Source organism: Mytilus edulis, chromosome 1, assembly GCF_963676685.1.
Source record: "Mytilus edulis chromosome 1, xbMytEdul2.2, whole genome shotgun sequence".
NCBI classification, from domain to species: Eukaryota; Metazoa; Mollusca; class Bivalvia; order Mytilida; family Mytilidae; genus Mytilus; species Mytilus edulis.
The window spans coordinates 155,385-180,757 of NC_092344.1; the positions used below are offsets into that span (position 1 = coordinate 155,385).

The 25,373-nt window shown below is 32.6% G+C and overlaps 2 protein-coding genes across 2 annotated transcripts in view; one reads left to right on the top strand and one right to left on the bottom strand.

The window, feature by feature from the left end:
- Window positions 1-16,382, bottom strand: part of LOC139520804 (armadillo repeat-containing protein 10-like) — a 34,710-nt gene extending 18,328 nt beyond the window's left edge. Inside the window, exons 1-4 of the mRNA XM_071313767.1 lie at window positions 16,224-16,382; window positions 11,911-12,471; window positions 11,648-11,853; window positions 132-284 (exon numbers count right to left, since the gene is read on the bottom strand). Coding sequence (XP_071169868.1) covers window positions 132-284; window positions 11,648-11,853; window positions 11,911-12,471; window positions 16,224-16,326 — 1,023 coding nt within the window. The 5' untranslated portion in view covers window positions 16,327-16,382. The remainder of the gene's footprint in view (window positions 1-131; window positions 285-11,647; window positions 11,854-11,910; window positions 12,472-16,223) is intronic.
- A 129-nt stretch (window positions 16,383-16,511) lies between these two features.
- On the top strand, window positions 16,512-22,864 carry LOC139520811 (small ribosomal subunit protein mS25-like). The gene is made up of 4 exons (XM_071313779.1): window positions 16,512-16,768; window positions 20,101-20,207; window positions 20,891-20,978; window positions 22,657-22,864. Exons 1-4 carry the CDS (start codon window positions 16,626-16,628, stop codon window positions 22,823-22,825), a joined length of 507 nt encoding a protein of 168 aa, XP_071169880.1. The 5' UTR covers window positions 16,512-16,625; the 3' UTR covers window positions 22,826-22,864.
- The last annotated feature ends 2,509 nt before the right edge of the window (window positions 22,865-25,373 follow it).

Here is a 25,373-nt window from a genome sequence, read left to right on the forward strand (position 1 = left end):
GTACTGAAGTAACCAATTGAGGGTTGTCTGTCCTTACCTCTAATATCTTATGATTTTCTTCCTTAGATAATATTAAAGTTTGTAATGGCATTGGCTACTAAAGTCACCAATTTAGGGTTGGCTGACCTTACCTCTAATTTCTTATGATTTTCTTCGTTAGATGATAAGTTTGTAATGGCATTGGCTACTGAAGTCACCAATTTAGGGTTGGCTGACCTTGACATTTTTTGTTGATAGAGTAAATTACTCAGTCTGGACAAGCATCCATGTTCACGGAACAAATTCTGAAAAATATAAATTATTTATTCACAATAGTTGAAATGAATGTGGCTTGTGATATCACTATGTTAACCATTCAATTAACTATAATTATTTGTTACTTCCTTTAAGTAATTACAGAAAGATACGAGAGAAAATTAATTCAATTCAATGCTATTCAATGCTGTAATTGCTAAGAAAACTCTAAACTTTCTTCAAATCCAGGAGTTAATAAGAAAACTCTAACTTTCTTCAAATCCATGAGTTAATAAGAAAACTCTAAACTTTCTTCAAATCCAGGAGTTAATAAGAAAACTTTAAACTTTCTTCAAATACAGGAGTTAATAAGAAAACTCTAAACTTTCTTCAAATACAGGAGTTAATAAGAAAACTTTAAACTTTCTTCAAATCCATGAGTTAATAAGAAAACTCTAAACTTTCTTCAAATCCAGGAGTTAATAAGGAAACTATAAACTTTCTTCCAATACAGGTGTTAATAAGAAAACTCTAAACTTTCTTCAAATCCAGGAGTTAATAAGAAAACTCTAACTTTCTTCAAATCCAGGAGTTAATAAGAAAACTCTAAACTTGCTTCAAATCCAGGAGTTAATAAGAAAACTTTTAAACTTTCTTCAAATACAGGAGTTAATAAGAAAACTCTAAACTTTCTTCAAATCCAGGAGTTAATAAGAAAACTTTAAACTTTCTTCAAATACAGGAGTTAATAAGAAAACTCTAAACTTTCTTCAAATACAGGAGTTAATAAGAAAACTCTAAACTTTCTTCAAATCCAGGAGTTAATAAGAAAACTTTAAACTTTCTTCAAATACAGGAGTTAATAAGAAAACTCTAAACTTTCTTCAAATCCAGGAGTTAATAAGAAAACTTTAAACTTTCTTCAAATCCAGGAGTTAATAAGAAAACTCTAAACTTTCTTTAAATACAGGAGTTAATAAGAAAACTTTAAACTTTCTTCAAATACAGGAGTTAATAAGAAAACTATAAACAAACTTTCTTCAAATCCAGGAGTTAATAAGGAAACTATAAACTTTCTTCTCATCAAGGAGTCAACGAACAGGTGTAAATTGCACAGTGAAATTGTTTTTTAAATAAATGAAAGCTGTCTCACTGTCCAAAACATGAGTTCTAATTGATGCAATTCTCATTCAGTCACATTATTTGCAATAATTAAAACTGAATTTACAGTAGACAGCATGATTCGAAAATAAAAAATTGTGTGAAAAGTTTCATTTTGATTAGTTAAACAGGACTTGAGTAATGGTTTGAGTAAATGTATAAAACAAGAGTGTATATGCTGAAATGTCTTGCCTTCTTTACTAATCATTTATATTATGATGATAGTCCTAAATATAAAGCTTTATTACAACTGTCAAATAAACTTAATTAACCAAGAAAACTAAACATTGACCAATGAACCATGAAAATGAGGTCAAGGTCAGATGAACCATGCCAGGGCAGGCATGAATAGCTAACAATTCTTTCAATCCATACAAAAAATATAGTTGACCTATTGCTTATAGTTTAGGAAAAACAAACCAAAACACAAAAACTAAACACTGAGCAATGAACCGTGAAAATGAGGTCAAGGTTAAAATCTGTGTGACTGACAAATAGATCATAAAATATTTCCATACACCAAATAAAGTAGACCTATTGCATACAGTATAAGAAAACAGACCAAAACACAACAAGAGGCTGTCACAACAACAGCAAACTGGATTTATTAACATTTATTTGTGTCCTGGCAATATCACAAGAACCATAACTCCTGAACGGTGAAAGTGAAAATCGTCAATATCAAATTTGACCTGCATTTTGTCATCAGTATCAACATATTAAAATTTGAAAGAGCTTAGGTTGAATGGTTCATGAGTAAATGCACAGACATGACTGGAAACACCATTTTTAAATCTTTCAAGAACCATAACTCCTGAACGGTAAACGTCAAAATTGTCATTCTTGCACTTGACCTCCATTTTGTCATCAGTAACAACATATTAAAATTTGTGAAGCTTTGATTGAACAGTTCATGTGTAAATGCACAGACATGACTGGAAACGCCATTTTTCAATCTTTCAAGAACCATAACTCCTGAACAGTAAAAGTCAAAATCGTCATTCTTGAACTTGACCTCCATTTTTTCATCAGTAACAACATATTAAAATTTGGGAAGCTTTGGTTGAACAGTTCATGTGTAAATGCACGAACACGACTGGAAACGCCATTTTTCAATCTTTCAAGAACCATAACTCCTGAACGGTATACGTCAAAATCGTCATTCTTGAACTTGACCTTCATTTTGTTGTCAGTAACAACATATTAAAATTTTAAAAGCTTTAGATGAACAGTTCATAAGTGAATGCACGGACAACATTTGTTTGCCGCCCGCCTGACCGCCCGCCTGACCGCCCGCCTGACCGCCCGCCTGACCGCCTGACTTCCCGCCGTACATCCCTAAATCAATAACCAACATTTTTGTCACAAAAATCTGGTTAAAAACTTAACTATAACCACTGAACCATGAAAATGAGGTCAAGGTCAGATGACACCTGCCAGTGAGTTGGACATGTACAACTTACAATCCTTCCATACACCGAATATACTAGACCTATTGCTTAAAGTATCTGAGATATGGACTTGACATCCAAAACTTAACCTTGTTCACTGATCCATGAAATGAGGTCGAGGTCCAGTGAAAACTGTTTGACAGGCATGCGGACCTTGCAAGGTACGCACATACCAAATATAGTTATCATATAACTTATAATTTAAGAGAGAATTTAACATTACAAAAATCTTAACTTTTTTTTCAAGTAGTCACCGAACCATGAAAAAAAGGTCAAGGACATTGGACATGTGACTGAGGGAACATAAGGCATCAATATACAAAGAATTTAGCATCCAAGTCTTCCACTTTCTTAAATATAAAGCTTTTAGGAAGTAAGCTAACACTGCTGCCGCCGGATCACTATCCCTATGTCGAGCTTTCTGCAACAAAAGTTGCAGGCTCGACAAAAAATCAAAGACAATGCACTCTTTGCTGACAAAAATCAAAATCTCTAACAAAAATTTGTACCATTATAGTTCTAATGAGATTCACTGGCGTAGCACACGTTACGGTTGGTACGGTTCCGACCGTATCAATTTTTACTGCAGGTACGGAAAACCGTACCAAAAAAATCAAAATATTAAATAAAAAATATGCTAGCATAGTATGCAAACTTCCATACAAAAAATGTTTTACATTTACCTCTGCCTGTTTTCTTAAAGAAAGAAAACCGCAGTACCGTAATCAGTTTATTGATTACCAATTAATGATTAATTAATCAAAATTGTTAAAGATGCTGTTGCGGATAATGTTGGGTGTTGTTATTGGTTCATGCGCCAATCTGACACAGACTGAATAAACTGAAACGGATGGATAATCTGAAGAATGCTACTTATAGCTAGCAACAATCGCCAGCTAATTCGGAAAATCTCCACATGATGTTACTAGCTCTTTAAGTTTAACGCATCAGTTTGGAAATATTTTCAAGGTCGAAGAAGCTAGCATTTTTTTTTATTAATTGTTGCAAGTTTTGATTCCAGATGATGTAGGTATAAACCTCAAAACAATTGGAAAAAGTAATATTATTGTTTGCACAATGCCATATCCTTAGGTTTGCAGGTAAACGATATATGTAATGATTTCACTCGTTTTTTTTAATAAAACCACCACAAGTCAAGTTCAAAATCAGTTGATTGATTGTTTATTTTCTTAACGTACAGTTGCAAATATTTCGAGCATAATGTCAATTAAAATCAGAGGTGAGGGTTTTTTTTTATAATGTAAGATACCGTATTGCAAAAGGGAATATAACCTTTATCGGGACTCCGGAATTGTTCATTAAAAGTCGGGATTGGTTATGTTCGTGACTTCGTAAGACCTCTAAGGCTTCGTACCCCTTTCTGCACTGTGCCTTTCTTTGAGTGCCCTTCCGTAACATAAAACCCGAGCATAAATCACCATTATTTCACATATCTATACTTCAGCAGGAGGCGGTTTTCGTGAGACCGCCGATTTACTCTTTCCATTGTTTATTACAATAATTTTGAAAAACTGTAGGAATGGTGTAGAATTTATGTAGAAAGTACATTGTATTTTTAAAAAAGAATCGCGATCAAGGGACAAAAGACAAACCAGAGAACAAATAAGACACACAAGGACAACCAGCACCATTCAACATTGAAAACTATCAAATCAAATTAGAAACACGGACCCCTAAAAAAACTGGTGCAACTAAAGGTGCTCCAGAAGCGTAAGGAGGTCCTTCTTGCAAGACGGTAAAAACCACGGTAATTGCGACAGGCTCTCTAGTAAATGTGCATATGACAAAATCGTACACAATACTTATAAACAAGATACAAATTATCAAGAACACAGTGATTTATTTCAGTTCTTCATCTTGACAGTCGCTGCATGAGCATTTAAAATAATTATATCCTACCAGGTAAAGATGACCCCCTAGTGTCGACTTAAGTGATTGTCCTGAACGTTCACATTAAAACATTTAAAATGTTAACCCTGCCGCAATTTTGCGCCTGTCCCAAGTCAGGAACCTTTGTTTTTCTTGTTTGTTTTTAATTTTAGTTCTTTTGTGTGTTATGGGGTCTAAAAAAGTGTGCACCCCCAAAACACGTTGTTTCTGGGCCGGCAGTCCTATAATAAAAGACTTCTGAGGTTCATATCATTTATACTCAACGTTTTTTATCATGTATTTTTTTTTACTATCAATGTTTAACCCGAGTTGGGGTTTGATAGTAAAAAAAATCAGATACTATCTGAATTCGGGTTCAACATTGATAAATAAAAAAATATCCGCTAAAAAACTTTGAATGTAAATGATATGAACCTCGGAAGTCTTATATTATAGGACTACCAAGACCGGCTGCAGTTTATCCCATGCATGCAGTGTCTGAGGATTGTCGTAGTTTTTTTTACCCATTTCCGATCCTCATTCATTTTTTTATTCACTATAGCTCAAAAGTTGCTAGCCGCACTTTGATTGTTTTATTTTAAAAATAATAATAGTAAGATCTTATAATAAATAAACTGACAGAAATCACTTGTAAATCATGAATTTTGCACAATGATTTGTCGCGAGGTATAGTATGAAAGTGTTGTTCTCATTTACAAATCTTGCTATGTAAATGACTACAAAAGACACAGACATTCATTTTTTTTTCAAATTGTCTTGTAAAAAATGCTGCGGTTCAAAAACATTTTTTAGTGCCAGGAAACACTCAGAATGCAAGAATGCAGGATTTTAACGCTATAAACCCCAGAGCTTCTGGGGGCCTTGAGCGGCCCCCATACCCCCTGCCGTCATGCAGCCTCGCTATGCGAGGCTGGATGGGCCACTTCGTGTCCCATATGTCTAATTTGCCGAAACCGTACCATTATTTTTCGGCATGCTACGCCTATGAGATTCATTAAACATGTTATATAAATATAGTGCTTTCCCTAAACATATGATAAGGCTTGGTTTTATATATATATATATATATATATATATAAAAATAAAATATCACTTTAAATTTTATTTATCAAATTTGAAACTGTTTCAAATGTTTTAATATTTAGCAAATACCGTGCTAAATAAATCCCTCATAGATTATCCCTGAGATTGGATACTGACAGTCAACTGACTTACCTTCTTGTAAAACATCAATAACCATTTGTCTATACTACTTTGTTGTATAGATTTTATAAGGTATCTTTACCAGTCATAAAATATTTATAAATCTAGAACCAAAGGATTCTAACAATAAAACTAAGTGAAGAAGGCACATACATCGTGTATCATAAGGTCATTGATTATAATCTTGGTCAGTTATCTTCATTGTTTTCAGTATCATGATCCAGGAAGAAAAATTATAATTTAAATCAAAGTTTAAACAAATCTTCATGCATGTTCATCCTTAGATAGGAAAGTTCATATCTAAGAAAAAAGTATGTTATTAAGAGAAGTATAAGTCAAACATGTCAACAAATTTCATCACAATCTGATATTTACAAAAAAGAAAATAGTATATGAACTATACCAGAGACAGATTTATAAGGTTTTCCAGGGAGCCAATGTCCCCCTTTTTGTTGGTAGTTGGAAAATTTGGTTGATTATTTAAGGAATAACTTATTCATGACTGGAGCAGGCCCCCTCTTGTGCAGTCTGTGGCCCTCCCTCCCCCTCCCCCTTATGAGAATTTCTGGAACCGCCATGGTATACAGTTTACTAAGTAACAAAGGGCCATAACTGTAGTTTGAGTACTTCATCAACACAGAAAATAAATATCAACAATAGGACATACTTTGGTCTTTCATGTTTATCTTGTTTTAAGTCAAGTGATTTCATTAAATCTTTTTATTGTAACAGATATATATCTGGATAGCAATTTATTTTCTCCTAAAAGATCTGCAGGAGACATAATTATCTTGGAGAAGAAATGGTGGAAGCCTGTCAGTAAAATTAAATCTGAACACCTAAGTTTGGACCATAACAATTGGGAATAATTTGGTTTTCTTAATAATGGTAAATACCCCAACCCTAACCCTATCTACAATATCAGAACTTAAAAGTTTATGATTAGTATCAATTATCAATTATTAACTACATAAATTATATTTACATCATAATAATTAGATATTATCAACAAAAAATTACAACATTCTCATTACTGTTTAGTGATCAAACAATCTTACCGTTTTACAATGTTTTAGTAAACAACTTATTGGTTGATATATAAATGCAGGTATTGTGTCAGTCCTACAGACTATCATAAATCAATAAAAAGACTGTTATAGATAGTATACTATTTACTAACCACTTGTCTTAAAAAAAGTCATTCAGGCTAGGCCACAAAAATTATAAATTTACCTGTTTCAAGATTCAGGTATAGAATTGGATAAAGCAGACACCATTCCAAATAAGTTCCATTATTTTTACTTATAATCTTAAATAATTGTATTGCAATGTTGGAAAAAAGGACAGAAAGATATTTCTTTTTAATCAGGAAGAATTTTGACACTTTTATTTGTTACAATTGGAAGGGCAAATCTAAAAAAAAATTAGATAAAATTATTTTTTTGTAGGCAGATTATTTCAAACAGTAATACATTCACTCTCTCACTTACAGAGAATTTCAGTAGATGGTAATAAATGAATCAAACATATGAACCCATCCAAATTTCGATAAGAAACAGATTCTTTAGCCAATTTCTACTTTTCAAGTCAGCTTATTTCACATATTAAAATTTACAGTTACTTCATTATGACATGGTGCAAAAACTAAATGACTGAATCTTAAACCTGAATATCATATAGAAATGTACCCATTGATAAATAAGGAATAAAATTGAGAATGGAAATGGGGAATGTGTCAAAGAGACAACAACCCGACCATAGAAAAAAACAACAGCAGAAGGTCACCAACAGGTCTTCAATGTAGCGAGAAATTCCCACACCCGGAGGCGTCCTTCAGCTGGCCCCTAAACAAATATATACTAGTTCAGTGATAATGAACGCCATACTAATTTCCAAATTGTACACGAGAAACTAAAATTAAAATAATACAAGACGAACAAAGGCCAGAGGCTCCTGACTTGATGTTTGTGAGATCTCAACCCTCCTCCTATACCTCTAGCCAATGTAGAAAAGTAACGCATAACAATACGCAAATTAAAATTCAGTCCAAGAGAAGTCCCAGTCTGATGTCAGAAGATGTAACCAAAGAAAATAAACAAAATGACAATAATACATAAATAACAACAGACTACTAGCAGTTAACTGACATGCCAGCTCCAGACTTCAATTAAACTGACTGAAAGATTATGATTTCATCATATGAACATCAGGCATAATCCTTCCCGTTAGGGGTTTAGTATCATACCATCATAACATATATGAGAAGAACATAACCCGTGTCATGCCAACAACTGGTTTTTGAATAAATGTGTTTAGTTCCGATGCAAAGACCCTATAAGTGAATCAATATTAACGCCAAAATATGCAATCTTTAATGACCTGACAACAGTATCGTAACTATATCCCTTCTTAATAAGTCTATTCAAAGGTTTTGTTAGTTTTTGAGGTGAATAATGACACCTTTGTGCTTTATAAAGAATATTTCTATAAAAAATTGGATGTGAAATACCTGAATGTAACTTGTTTTTTTACCATTTAATGCACTACTACCACGAAAAACCAATGCTGAAATGTTGCACCTTGCCTTGAAAATCTATGAAATAAAGGTCTGATTATGCTTATCATGAAAACTCAAATAATTTGTTGATCAATCAATCATGAAAATGAGGTCAAGGTCAGTAGAACTCTGTCAAACAAATGTATACATCTGACAATGACCTAATAGACCTGTTACTGATCAGGAAGACTTAATGTTGATCATGGTTACAAGAATCCTTTCAAACTAATTTTAAAATGTTGAAATGATTCTTAAAACCCAATGTAGAAGTGATAATACTGGTGGATGCTTAAGGGGGCTCGCGGGTCTAAATCATTTTTTTTATTTAATATAGGATTTCCCTATATTTTTTCTATAAATTAATTTTATAGAAAAATGAAATAAAAAAATGGGGTCACCGTTCATTTACGCTCACAATCTGCCTTTGAAAGAAGCATACATTTTTGTTATTTAAATGTCCTTTTTTTCTGTTGAACTAATAGGCGAAATAACGGTAATATCGAAATAAAAAAAGATCTAAATTACAGAAATCGCTTAAATTTTACAATTATTTAGTTGATATACAGGTTAATCGAAAATGACAATAAAAAATATAGGTCACCGATGAGTTAAAAAAGATATTTCAATTTTAATGCCAAAATATGGCATTTTTTGCACCAAAGGAAGATAATTTGGAGCTTTTTCAATGATATCTACATTTTAAAAGTCACCTGAGGCCAACACGAATTGATTTTTTGGAATGAGTTTTGTACCATATGATAAAGTAACAACTACTTAAGGTAATAAATAAAATTTGTAATAAAAAATAAAGGTTTAATTTTTTTCTGAAAATCTTATACCCGCGAGCCTCCTTAACTAACAACAACATCCCAAGTTAGATCCAGCATTTACATGTGTGTTCAAATCATTTACATTAGCCAGGTTTGTACTTACAAAATATTAAATGCTTTAATAAGCTCTAATCCAACACTTTAATAAGCTCTAATCCAACACTTTAATAAGCTCTTATCCAACACTTTCACTCTCTAAATATATCTTATACTACATGTACTAGTAGGTAAAACTATTGCACTTTCAGCTACGTTTATATTTTCTTCCAATTATCAATTAAAACTGTCCCTTTCAACAAAATCAATGACTATAATTGTATAACCTATTATGTAACATCTGTTTATAATCCTGGAAAGTAAATGAGCCTTGTTCTTCCACACAAAAATCTTCACAAATTAATGAAGTTAAAGTTATTCAGTTATATACAGTATTTATATTAGATTTATGATTAATATTATGTTGGGTTTTTTAAGTTTATTAATTCTAAAAGAAGATTTGCTATAAGTATAGCTCCATTTTATATAAAGATCAAGGAAGACCTTAAAAAGTTGATAAAAAGCAGTAGACTACAAATATCTAGCTGCCCAACAGGAGCATGGTCTACTTGTTCCAAGAAATCATTATCAAAAGTATTGCCAGAAATTTAAAAAATATAATTAGGTAATTTTTTTAAGGTATACTTTCAGTTAATGAGCAGCATTCTATTCGTGACTTTTGACAATATAAGTTCAATATAAACTACAATTTGTAGTGAAAGTCATCAATAAAACCAGAGGATCCAGAAAGGACTTATAAAATAGAAAGTATGTAAAGCTTGGATACAGGATTAGTATTATAATCAGATTGGTGTATACAGAACTTTAGAATATATGTCCTCAAATAGTCATATTCACCAGGCTTGTTTAATTTTGTACTAGCTGAGATGTGACTAAACCAGACACCAAATGTGGGATCACTATTAAGGAAGTCCAATAAGCATGATAAGTTATTATTGCAGATGAAAATGTTGAAAAAACTAATCAAGCTCATAACAAGAGGCTGTCACAATGACAGCAAACCGGATTTATTAACATTTATTTGTCTCCTGGCAATATCACAAGAACCATAACTGATGACAGTGAAAGTGAAAATCGTCAATATCAAATTTGACCTGCATTTTATCATCAGTATCAACATATTAAAATTTGAAAGAGCTTAGGTTGAATGATTCATGAGTAAATGCAACAACATGAATGGAAACGCCATTTTTTGATCTTTCAAGAACCATAACTCCTGAACGGTAAAAGTCAAATTGACATTATTAAACTTGACCTCTATTTTGTCATCAGTAACAACATATTAAAATTTGAAAAGCTTTGGTTGAACAGTTCATGAGTAAATGCACGGACACGACTGGAAACGCCATTTTTCAATCTTTCAAGAACCATAACTCCTGAACGGTAAAAGTCAAAATCGTCATTCTTGAACTTGACCTCCATTTTGTCATCAGTAACAACATATTAAAATTTGAGAAGCTTTGATTGAACAGTTCATGCGTAAATGCACGGACACGACTGGAAACGCCATTTTTCAATCTTTCAAGAACCATAACTCCTTAACGGTAAAAGTCAAAATCTTCATTCTTAAGCTTGACCTTCATTTTGTTGTCAGTAACAACATATTAAAATTTTAAAAGCTTTGAATGCACGGTTCATGAGAAAATGCACGGACAACATTTTGTGCCGCCCCATAAAACCCGCCGTACATCCCCAAATCAATAACCGACATTTTTGTCACAAAAATCCGGTTAAAAATGCATGTACGATATAGAACAACAACTGGAACACAATGACCTAAGAGGGGCCATCTAACTGTCCTCTCATGGAAATTGTATATCACCAGTTTATAAAACTAAGAAACACAAAGACAATGGATAATCACTAGACAATTGTGTATGTAGTAAATGTTAGAAATAGCAAATACATTTACAGACATGACTGCAATATATCATAATTATAAATATATCATGTTTCCAATATTTATAGATTATCATTGATCACCCAATAAGATTGATTTTCTCACTTGTGCTGATACGGCAAAAGTGAGAAAAGTAATCCAGTTGAGATGACCAATGATAATCTGTTTATCGCTATTTTACCTATGATGATGTTGTCAATTTCATGTCAAGTTCATTAACAACGACACATGCCCCTTTAGTTTCTAGCGATAATTTTCATATCACTCGACTCTGCTGAAAAAGGAAATTATCAGTCATCAAGATCAAAGGAAATTTTCACAAAATAGCGATAATAATGCTTACCTGATTTCTGGTAAAGGTTGAACATCGATTGATTCCGTTGAGGACCGTCTCCTGTAACTTAGGATCAGGATGGGTTAATAAGCAGGACAGAATCTCAGCATTAGAACCAGACAGAATCCCAGGAGAGGTCTGAGATACAAGCAAAGCGTCTGTTATCTCTTCTTCACTGAATCTAGTATAACTCTGATCATCCTCTAATTCTCTACCTTCTTTTTCCTCACAGGATTTTCTAGTATAACTCTGATCATCATCTAATTCTCTACCTTCTTTTTCCTCACAGGATTTTCCATTTACGCTCTTGGTTTGTCTTTCTTCTGGAGTGCTTCCATTTAGATTAGGCATCTTTGATTCACTTTCTGATATTACTATCTTTGGTGTAGATGAAAGAGTCTGAGACCTTTTAGGTTCTATTATCTCGCCTGAAAACACCTCTTTATTTTTCTCCAAACCATTGTTAACTTCATGTTTTACTACTTTCTTGGTGTTGTCATCTTTTCTAGTTTCTGATTCTTCTTTTAATGTATTATCGTTACTTTCTGCATTTTGATTTGTATTCTCGTCAGTATTTTCGACTCCCTCAGATAGAAATTTCTGAAGTTCTTTTCTAAAGAATTCCAAATTTTCTGAGTCGTCCTTAGCAATTGGTTTACTCTTTGGCATTTCGTGAGGTTTTTTAGGACTCTGCACATCTACATTGATAAAATCTTCATTAGGATGTTTACGTTTACCATGAATATGACTATCTTTGTGTGTGTGATCATCATGCTGTTCACTGCTAGGTATCAGTGTATCATCTTCCTCATTATTCTTCTCCTCAGATTTTCCTAAAAATATTAATTATAGCAAAATTTATTCATATAGAATAATATCAAATATTGATATTCATTAATAATCCAATAGGAATTCTTCACAATTATTTAATTGTAATCTTTTGAAAGTTGAAGTTAACATTTTGGTTTGTTCCTATGCATTTTTCATGATAAGCCAATCTGGGTTTCTCATATTTAACATCTTTTAATGTACCTATTACACCTATACTTGCTCAAATAAAACAACGAATTCATGACAAAATTTTACAAGAACAAAATTCATATATTACAGAATCACCAAAATTATCATTTTTTCAACATTTTTGTTTTTCAAATAAACATGCACACTATGTAGACCAATTGAATATGTTGAAAGATAGGACTTCTCTTGAACTGAATTTTAATGTGCGTATTGTCATGCGTTTACTTTTCTACATTGGTTAGAGGTATAGGGGAAGTTGAGATCTCACAAACATGTTTAACCCCGCCGCATGTTTGCGCCTGTCCCAACTCAGGAGCCTCTGGCCTTTGTTAGTCTTGTATTATTTTAATTTTAGTTTCTTGTGTACAATTTGGAAATTAGTATGGCGTTCATTATCACTGGACTAGTATATATTTGTTTAGGGGCCAGCTGAAGGACGCCTCCGGGTGCGGGAATTTCTCGCTACATTGAAGACCTGTTGGTGACCCTCTGCTGTTGTTTTTTATTTGGTCGGGTTGTTGTCTCTTTGACACATTCCCCATTTCCATTCTCAATTTTATTCACCTTTGGCAAAACTAAGGCTAAGTGCACACAGTCTTGAAATTGAAAGAGGTAGATACATGCAAGTTAACAGAGAAGAAAGGTTGTGCAAATTATGTCATAATAAAAATATTGAAGACAAAAAACATTTTATCTTGCACTGCACAAAATATGAATCACAAACAAATGTTCTTATATCAAAATTGTCCTATTTTTAAAATTATGACAAATAATCCAAAACGGAGGATGAATATGTCAAACTATTTCTTAATAGCAAGTGTAGAAAAACACCTTATACCCTGGCAACCTTACCTAATCTAATATTTGTCGATTTTGTTAACTAACCGAAATGATTCACGATGTTAATCAATAAAGCTTCTTTATTTTAAAATTGCATGTTGTTTTTTTTGTTTATTTTTTACTACATGCGTCGCCTACATAAAATTGAGAATGGAAATAGGGAATGTGTCAAAGAGACAACAAACCGACTATATCTAGCGGACAACAGCCAAAGGCCACCAAGTGGTCTTCAATGTGGCGAGAAACTTAATATAAGGAGGTGTAGCACCGGGTGGGGCTCATATAGGGAGGACTGGGCGTTAAACAGCTGTTGAGATCAAGGAACTCATAATTATTTTGTTGCTTTTTTATTGTAAATTTTTATAGAACGGAAATCTGGCAGCGGTAATTTTTAAGCTTCATGACCAGAAACATTCAGTAGGCATGCATGTATATTAACATATATTTGTCAGCTTTCCCCTCCTGTCAGAATAAAATGGTCCGATAATATAATCGTTTATAGCTAGAACCTGGGTTTTCCAGTAATGATGTAGCCTATTATAGCAGACTGTATCCTCATTGTTGAAGGCCGTAGGTTGCCTATACGTTGCTTACATCGACTTTATTTGAACTTCGCTTTGGTGGATAGTTGTCTCATTGGCAATCATATTACCACATCTCCTTATTGTATTTACCTGAATAATCCAGTTGTAATATTCCACTGACCACCGACTATTTCTTTTACCTTGCAAATAAGGGAGATCATTTAAGTCGCGGAGGAACTGAACTAGTCGGGATAGTTTTTATATAGTTTCCGTTCTCGAACGGAAGTCCACGACAGTAAACAAAATAAAACTGGGATCCAGTTAACATGCAATTTTTGTTTGCTTTCTTTTAGACGCATTTGCTGTTCATAACTAATTGATTAAAATTACTTAAATATATATATTTCATATGGAGGTTGTCCTACTTACAGGAGGCGTAAACACCGAAGAAGAAACTGAGCGCCATATGTTGTCATAATGATCGTTAGCATAATACAAGATGACATTTAACACTTCGACATTTCACACATCGACAATTCAGGAATCAACATGTTACAAGTTACAAAACATCAATATATATACAAAAAAACAATTTACCAATAAAGAATTTTGAAATCTTCAAGTTACAAATTGACAATTAACAAATGAAGAATGCTGAATTTACAAAGATACAAGTTACAAATTGACAACTTATGAATGAAGCATTATGAAATTGCACAGTTACAAGTTACAAATTAACAATTTACGAATAAACAATTTAGAAATTACACAGTTACAAGTTAGGAATTAAGAATTTTGACCCCGTTGGCTTTCCATAGGATTGTGCCTGATATTCATATGATGAAGACATAATCTTTCAATCAGTTTAAGGTTCATCATAACAAATGGACAAATATGGCCGTATTTTCACCTCTAAAACTACTCAGTGTACAGACTTACCTGTGAAGTTTGGAAAGTTTTAAGGCCTGGCATCCACTTGATATATAAAAGTTAAATGCCTTTTGTGCTTCAAAAAGATAAAATCGTTTTTTGATTTTGATGGGCATTTTTTTTCCTTCCTGCAGAAGATGTAAAATTAAACAAACACCTGAATTACTTTGATACTGTCCACTCAGATAAACTCTTTAACTTACCTATAAATGTGTAGATGTCTATTGTCCATGCCAATCAAGGGCAATCAATACAAGACAAACCAGTTCTTACCTGAGAGGGAGCATTTCAAAGTTATATCCCAACTTAGTTTAGTTTTACACCTTCTACAGGAAGGAAAAAAAATGCCCAATAAAGTCCAAAACAGATTTCATCTCTCCGATATGCAAAATACATTTAACTTTTATATATATCTAGTGGATGCTAGGCATTAAAACTTTCTAAACTGCACAGGTAAGACTGCACACAGAGTAATTTTTGACTTGGAAAGACGGCCATATTTGCATGTCCATTTGTTATGATGAACCTTAATCATGTTAATTGAGGTCTGGAGCTGGAATGTCAGTTAACTGCTAGTAGTCTGTTGTTATTTATGTATTATTGTCATTTTATTTATTTTCTTTTGTTACATCTTCTGACATCGTACTCAGACTTCTCTTGAACTGAATTATAAATTGTGCATTGTTATGCTTTACTTTTCTACATTGGCTAGAGGTATATAAGGGGGAGGGTTGAGATCTCGTAAACATGTTTAAACCCGCTGCAATTTTGTGCCTGTCCCAAGTCAGGAGCCTCTGGCCTTTGTTAGTCTTGTATGATTTTTAGTTTTAGTTTCTTGTGTATAATTCTGAGTTTAGTATGACGTCCATTATCACTGTACTAGTATACATATTTTTTAAAGGGCCAGCTGAAGGACGCCACGGGTGCGGGAGTTTCTCACTACATTGAAGACCCATTGGTGGCCTTCGGCTGTTGTCTGCTCTATGGTCGGGTTGTTGTTGCTTCGACACATTCCTCATTTCCTCTCTCAATTTTATGGTATACAAGTCTCCACAAAGCAATGAGCGGTACCAGTGACATAAACTTCAAAGTGTTGAAGGCCGTCACTACAAAGTAGATGTAGAAGTAGCATATTAACCTCATAGAAGAAGAAGTGAAATTTGAAATGGCATCATACTCATAGAATTTTCAAGGACATAAACAAGGAACTTTGATTCAGAATCAGGGAATAGTTTTCAGTTAAAATTAAAATTAAACAATAATTCGGAGACCTGTCTTTTTTCTTGTCTTTTTCATTAGATAGCGCAAAGTCAAAATTGCGCTGATAGCAAAAACTGTCCCTGCCAATAACACACGTGCGCTTGTTGAAACCATTTTCTTGTCGTCTGTATGTCGTAATGTTCACCATTTGCAGTGCACGGGAAGAATTAATTTTCTGCTTTGAAAGAATAAAATATTTTTTTCAAAATTCGATAATATAAAATTTCGTACTTCTTATCATCTATAATTATTTGTTTTTCTATTTTTAGATGTTATATTATATGTTGTAATATGTATACTTTGTGGCAATTACCGTAATCCAATAACTTCCTGTTTCAAGGAGACACAATTTTTTTCACGATAATAGAAAAAAATGTTATAAACGCTCGTTACAGAATTTAAAAAGACCAGTCATGCCTTTTATGAAAGGAAGGGCGCCTGTTAGGCGAACAATGAAATATCTTCAAGATGGTGCCCTACATTTGAAAAGTGAAATTCAAGTTATGACATTAAATTACAACATCGGACCCGGTCAGCAGGTTCACAGAGGAGCATTGTAATTTTTTTTTTTTTTTTTGTCTCAGTTGCAGGGATCTCCATGGCCTGTTTAACGATGGCGCCGTTCAAATTTCTTGCGCCATCGTCAAATGACGTGCGCCATCGTTCAAATGTCTTGCGCCATCGTTCAAATGTCTTGCGCCATCATTAAATGACTTGCACCATCGTTCAAAACTGTGATCGGTTTTATAGCCTGACGCCATTTTTTTAGCAATTATAATCAAATGCATGTAATTGCATAACTTTCAGGCTTTCTTTATAGTATAATCCAGTTCTAACACCTGAGGGATATCCGGATTAAGATCGCTAATCACTTGTACCTGAGCTTGTACAGGTAGATCAAACAAAGCAGACAGGAGAATATTATCTGAAGATAGACGATTTATTTGTCGAATTATCTAATTAAGTTTCCGCAAATGCTTATGATAATTCAGATTAAATAAATAAATTATTGGTCTAGTTACAAAGTTTAACAAGTAGAACACATGCTTTTATTTTGACTTACGCAATCAGCATCCCCCTTTTTAAGAAGTACAAAATAAGACGTAAAATAGTAATTATTATTTCATCGCAAATAACTCGAGTTTTGCTGTACTGTAACAACAATATAGAATTACTTTAAAAGTTGAAAAGTAAAAACTTATTATAAATATTTCCTGTAAATAAATATCGTATCGTAACTCCGAATTCATTTCGTAGTTTACAATCAAATTGATACATCCGCGTTTCCGGTTTCTATTCAGACTCGAAAGATGCATGTTGCATAGCATCTATTTGCTAGATAAAGTCATTAAAAACCTTTTCATTTGACAACGTTGCTTTACAAATCTTTTTAACCTTTTACATAACCCGTACGACTCGTTTTGTCGTTGCTGCAAACCAGCCATACCGGTAATGGGTTCATGAATTCTGAATTTGACAATGTCCGTGAAAAATAAGCTCCACATGAATTTTAACCCCATAACAATTACCAAAAATAGCAAGAAAACTACATTGGGATCTTTGATAGCTATTGGTCATTCTCGACTAAGGGAAAGGGAAGGGGTATGAGGGCTTGGCCTTTGAAGAATTACAAACGGCAATTATTGAAAATATATATACTTTTATATAGTATTTATAATGAAAATTCAAATAAAAATAATTTAAATAAGCAATGAATTAGCATGTTCACCTATCCTTATGTGGAGGGATGAAATACTTTCGATCGCGCTACGCTGTACGGCGTAGATACAGTTTATGATGGTGAAAGTTCCTCCATCGTTCAATTTTCATCCATGGAGATCCCCGAGTTGTATAAAATTGAGAATGGAAATGGGGAATGTGTCAAAGAGACAACAACCCGACCAAATAAAAAACAACAGCAGAGGGTCACCAACAGGTCTTCAATGTAGCGAGAAATTCCCGCACCCGGAGGCGTCCTTCAGCTGGCCCCTAAACAAATATATATACTAGTCCAGTGATAATGAACGCCATACTAATTTCCAAATTGTACACAAGAAACTAAAATTAAAATAATACAAGACTAACAAAGGCCAGAGGCTCCTGACTTGGGACAGGCGCAAAAATGCGGCAAGGGTTAAACATGTTTGTGAGATCTCAACCCTCCCCCTATACCTCTAACCAATGTAGTAAAGTAAACGCATAACAATACGCACATTAAAATTCAGTTCAAGAGAAATCCGAGTCTGATGTCAGAAGATGTAACCAAAGAAAATAAACAAAATGACAATAATACATAAATAACAACAGACTACTAGCAGTTATGAATGTTTTGAAAAATGATTGTGCTTTTATTTTCTGTCAATATTTGATTTCATGTTTCATTTATGAGACAGGTAATCAATATTGTATGTTGTAACCAATGTAAAAGAGGGACGAAAGATACCAGAGGGACAGTCAAACTCATAAATCGAAAAATAAACTGACAACGCCAAGGCTAAAAATGAAAAAGACAAAAAGACAAACAATAGTACACATGACACAACATGTAAAACTAAAGAATTATATGGGGACGAAGTACCATTTATCGGTCTCTTCCGAGTGCTCCTAAACAGGAGGGAATTACGAAAGAAGAAAGTACCCAATTATGGTAGAAAAATCAATAAAAAAAAAATCAGAAAATGTCCCGAATTTTTCATTCTACTAATGAACTCAAAATCGTTAACTTTTTTTTTTCAGATCTACTTCCGTTTCCGGTCTTGTTTGCATGAGACTTTGAATGAAATGTATATTTATCAACATATCAACAAATATAGGAAGGAATTCAACACCCAATCATTTTTGATAATTGTTTGATATTAAAAAAACGTTACCTGGATAACAGCGATTCTTTGTTTACATTGAAGATGATGTCCTACATTTGTAACTTTAATAACGTCACAACTAAATCCCTAACAACAGAACCAATATCGGAAATGTTACAGTATTTCTGTTTCTTTTATCAACATGTTTGAATTAAAAAAAAAATAAAACAGACTTCGTCCCCATTTACAGGTAATGTCTGCCTCATATTATGAGGAAGGCATTACCTGTGAAAGAGGATGAATTCTGTATGAATTGTTTTTATTTTTAAATCAAACATATTTTAAGTTCTGTTAAAAAAAAAACGGAAATACAGTAATGTTTCTGATTTTGGTTCTGTTGTAAGGAATTTTAGTTTTGACGTTATTTAATAAAAAAAAGTTATCAATTTTTAGTTCATTAATTAGTAGAATGATTTTTTGTGTGAACTTTTAAAAAAAAAAAAAAAAAAATTCTACCATAATAGGGAAATTCGTCCCCTTAATAAATATTGTCTATTGTCTATTGTCTTAAAGTTAATCGAGCTACCCCATCATGTTTAACTCTTAGGGATATCCTCATTCATCATGATAATTGGAAGTTCATTACCCTAAGAAACAACTTGCAAGCTTGAAGCAAATATGCTTAGCTTTTTACGAAGCTTAGTTTTAAGGCAGAAAATCTATACATGAATATTAGATATACTAAATAAATGTACATACTAAATAGTGTGTTAAAATTACATTGTTAGGCAATCAATGAATATTAGATATATATATAAATTTGAATACAGATCTAGTGTTGTTTAAGTTACTTTAACAGGAACATGTACAGTTTTTAAACAAAGCAAAGTTGTAGCTTATGTCTATCTAATTTAAACATGTATAGATGTATAGTATCAAATTTATTGAGAACAGTAACCGAACAATCAATATGCTTTTATTAATTTCTTCAATATGCAATGGCCATTTATATATTTATCATAAAATATATTCCTTAAAGTTTTAAGGCAGTTGCTCTCAAATAATATGAACTTTCTTTATTTTTCAGAGATTTTGTGTTTTGGCATCTACCTCAACTGTTGTATAAAAATCCACATACTCAATTTGTTACCTTTAAGAACTTAACACCGACTCCTGTTTTCCAGTTTTTCTTCAGTAAGTACATGGACATAAATCCCATTTCTTTTAAACTATGATAGAAAATATATTTACTTGTTAGAGTATATCAAGATAAAGCTTTATCTAAGATAGACATTAATTTAACTTGCTTGAAAGTGCCCCCATATCTAAATATGTATATTACCATATAGGGTGTATTTTTCTTGGTAGAGAAATTTTGAGATTTAGGGGCAACACATTTAAAGTATATGAATAATTTTGATATTTTGGTGGATACTGAAATGGTTGCAGTTGAAACAAAATTCATTTAAACAAGTGTTTATCAGTATATATCTCAAACTCTGTCTGATCAACAAAGACAAAAAATCATTTGAGCAGACAGAATTTTTAGTTTTTAAGTTGTAAATATAGTAGGAAAGATCATATTTCTTTTCTGGTCTGACATACTCATAAACAGTTTAGCACAGACTGGTCTATAGTTATGGTTGTATGATTTCTGAACTTTTATTGATTTGGGGCATAAATGATAAAATGTTGATTTGGGGGGAGGGGGGGGCATGTAAATCATGAATATAACAAACTGTCTGTCAATCATTGGTTTTAATATTTTTTGTTTTACAGGTAATAGAAAGAAATTAGTTATTGATGGGGAAACATGTAAATCATGAATATAACAAACTGTCTGTCAATCATTGGTTTTAATATTTTTTGTTTTACAGGTAATGGAAAGAAATTAGTTATTGATGTTGATTCTCATTCAAAAGATGAAATTCATTCATTTATCAGAAGTACATTGTGTAAAACAGAGTAAGTATATATTGGTGAGAGGTCATGACCCTTTTAAAGTTCAATATACAGGGAGATTTTCCTTTTGAACTACATCATAAACTGAGGCTATATAAATTTTGGGCATCTGTGTTGTAAGTGCTATAATACCATTGATATCTGGGATTGAAGTTCAACTTTTTACAATATAAGTATGAATTTGGTCTTTGTCTGGTTAGACTAAGTGATACAGTCTATATCAACTATTGTGTTTCTCCCAAATGTAAATTACACATGTATGTGTTTAGACATTTTTTTATAAGTTTTATTTGTATAAGTTTGTTCTTGATACAGTTCATTACAAAAGTGAAAGGATGTCCCAAAACTTTCCTAGAAATGGAGCAAAACATGAGAGAATTATCTCAATTAAGGTGTAATTGTTCCATCATATTTATTTATTAATCAAATTGATTTAGGGGAAATATAAATAGCAAAACACTTACTTTCTCATAATTAAAAAATTTGGCACCAGCAAACATGTTTAACCCTGCCACATTTTGTATGTGTCTGTTCATTGGAAATCATACCACATTTTGTTTGATATCAGACTGATTTCTGGGTATATTTATTGTAATATGTGAACTATGCCATTTCTTCATATGGGAAAGTCTATGCAAATATCCAAAATTTTACATTGGAATAGAATGCAATATTACAGTATAACTTGCATCACAAAATAACTCCTTAGTAGGATTAATAATGCTAACCTTGAGTGTGCTTTGATGTACACAAGCTTGAATTGTGCCATCTTTGCTAGCCAAGGGTTACAATCCACTCCCGTTCTCTCCACCCTTGGCAGATTGAGATAAAATTTCGGAGACACATGGTAAGGATTTTTATTGGTTGCAGTAGAAAATCACTGCATCCAATCAAAAAGCGCCTATAACATGATCACGTGTAAATGTAGAATGTGTTTGTAAACAATTGCCACAAATTTATTGTGCAACAAGTCTTTTACATCACTAAACATACAACTATATTTAGTGACAACTTGAATGTTTTTAATCAACTAATAGAAGTTCCTGTGTATGTTTCATACACAAATGCATGAACCTTGACGTATATTTTCGTTTCCAGCTTTACCAATTGTGTAGAATCTAGACGCTACCATGTTTTTACCTCCCAAATTAAAGAGTTCAAGTGCTACGATTGGTCAAAAATAATGTATTCGGAATGGGCGTGACTTTTATCTTCTGATAGATGGCGCAAAAATTAAGTGGCAACATTGATATCACAAATGTTGGCTTAATCTGCCAAGGGTGGAGAGAGTGGGAGGGGATCGTAGCCCTCGGCTAGCGAAGATGGAATTGTGCAATCTTATTATAATCTGATTATCATAAAAGTTTGATGCACTTGTAAAGTCAATTTCCTGATTCAACACAATACACCATGCTCATTCCAAGGTTTTTGTATACGCTGGTTATGGATTGTAAAGTCAAATTATATTTTTTCTTTGTTATTAGATTATTCACACAACTTTGAATTCAACTACAATCTAACTGATACATTGTATAAAACTCAGGTTATAAAAACATGTACTGACAAAGGAATTCCATGTGACTGTAACTGTTATAATTCATCTAGTTTTAAGTTACACTAAACTAAGTCAAGACATTAAAATTATTGACAAATGTTGTCTAGCAGTAATTTTCTTTTACAGAATGGAAGTAGAAGAAGAACAAACAAAAGATGAGAAGAATCCAGCATTATTTGGACTTTCTGATAGTAAAAAGTGTATATGTCAGATACCAGGACAGGTTCCCTGTTCAGGGGCTGTCATCTTACCTCCTCAAATTAGAGGAAGACATAGATATACCAAGGATTCATAAACATCACACATTTTATTATTAAATATCATTTTTACTCTACTTCTCTTGTGTTAGATATATACAGGTGGGTTTAATGATAAAAAGATTAGAAAATAGTTCCATTATGTCCTTTCCATTATTACTCTTTAAGGTCATCATGAAATCTCAATAGGTCAATTTAGAATCTGAAGAGGTCAACAAGGAATGTGAGAAGCAGTTAACATGTGATATTTGTACCTGCATCCTTTTATTGGCTAAGTTTAAATTTTGTTGGTTTACAGATTTTTGCTGTGAAAAATTCAGGTCAGTCAGATGTACACGAATTATGATAAAATGACTTTCAAGGCATTAGTATAGAATTACTAAGTATTTCAGTCTTATAACAATACATTTCTGCTTATGTGCACGTACAAAAAACCAAAAAAAAGTTAAATAACGAAAAAAAATAAACTCCAAGGAAAATTCTAAAGAGAAAGTCCCCCATCAAAAGGTTAAATCAAAAGCTTAAACACATCAAACAATTGGAAAACAAATGTCATATTCCTGACTTGGAACAGACATTTCCTTATGTAGAAAATGGTGGATTAAACCTGGTTTTAAAGCTAGCTAAACCTCTTTGACATACACATAGAACTCCATTAAATTGACAACAATGTGTGAACAAAACTGAAAGTAGTTGGTTATTTTATGATGAAAGATTAAAAAAAGATATATATATGTCATTTAGTTGCTTAAAACCAATCGTCATGAAACACATTCGGACCTTCATTTATATAGATATATATATCTAAATAATTATATTCCAGATCTGTATTGATTGTCTGTTTTAAGAATTTTATTTTATATTACACAGGCACAAAATGGGATTAGAATATGAACCTACTTTGAAGTAAATGCTACATAATAATAATAATAATAATAATAATAACAATAACAATAACAACAACAACAACAACAACAGCAATAACAATAATAATAATAATAACAATAAATAATAATAATAACAATAATAATAATAATATCAGGCACAATCCTACCCGTTATGGGTTTAGTATCATGCATACAGTTAACATTCATACATTAAAAATACAATATATATTACTAGTATATACACATTTCAATTATTCAAATTTTAAGGAAATATTACCGTTTTTAGCCCACCTGTCCCAAAGAGCCAAGGGAGCTCATTTCTCATCACTTGGGTTCTGTCGTCCTTAACTTTTACAAAAATCTTCTCCTCTGAATCTACTGTGCCAAACTTAACCAAACTTGGCCACAATTATCATTTGGGTGACCAGGCCAACCAACCTAGATGGCTGCCATGGCTAAAAATAGAACATAGGGGGTAAAATGTAGATTTTGGCGTATATCCCTGAACCCAAAGCATTTAATGCAAATTTGACTGGATGAAATTGTTCAGTAGGTCAAGATCTATCTGCCCTGAAATTTTGAGACCAATCACGTCAATCAGGCAACCTATTGCTGTCCCTGAATTGGTAATTTTAAGAAAAAAATTTCAGCTTTTGATTATTACCTTTAATATTATTATAGATAGAGACTGTAAACAGCAATAACCTATAGCAAAGTAAGACCTTCAAATCGGTCAACATGACCAAAATGGCCTTTGAACCCTTAAGGAGTTATTGCCTTTTATAGTAAATTTTTGAAAAATATTTTCCGCTTCAATTACTGGGCCAAGTTCATTATAGATAGAGATAATTGTAAGCAGCAAGAATGTTCAGTAAAGTAAGATCTACATATGCATGCACAAAGACCAAAGTGAGCGACACCGGCTCTTTAGAGCCTCTAGTGGGTTATTATCTTGAATATTGTTATAGATAGAGATAAACTGTAAAAACAATAATGTTCAGCAAAGTAAGATCTACAAATAAGTCAACACGATCAAAATGGTCAATTGACCCCTTAAGGAGTTATTGCCCTTTATAGTAAACTTTTAACAATTTTTCGTAAATGTTGGTAATCTTTTACAAAATTACAAAAGTTTTCTCTGAAATTACTGAGACAAATTTAATCAAACTTGTCTATAATTATCATTAGGGTATTTAGTTTACAAAATGTGTTCGATAACCCCGCCTGCGAATCCAAAGCATTTAGAGCACATCTGATAAGTTAAAATTGTTCGTTAGGTCAAGATCTATCTGCCCTGAAATCTGCCTTTTTGTTGGGTTGCTACTCCTGAATTAGTAATTTAAAGAATATTTTGCAGCTTTATTATCTTCAATAATATTATAGATAGAGAGAAACTGTAAGCAGCAATATTAATGTACAGCAAAGCAAGACCTACAAATAAGTCAACATGACCAAAATGGTCAATTGAACCCTTAAGGAGAAACACATGCAGGATCTGCTTACCCTTCCGGAGCACCTGAGATCACCCTTAGTTTTTGGTGGGGTTCGTGTTTTTTATTCTTTAGTTTTCTATGTTGTGTCATGTGTACTATTGTTTGTCTTTTTCATTTTTAGCCATGGCGTTGTCAGTTTATTTTCTATTTTTGAGTTTGACTGTCACTCTGGTATCTTTCGTCCCTCTTTTAAGGAGTAATTACCC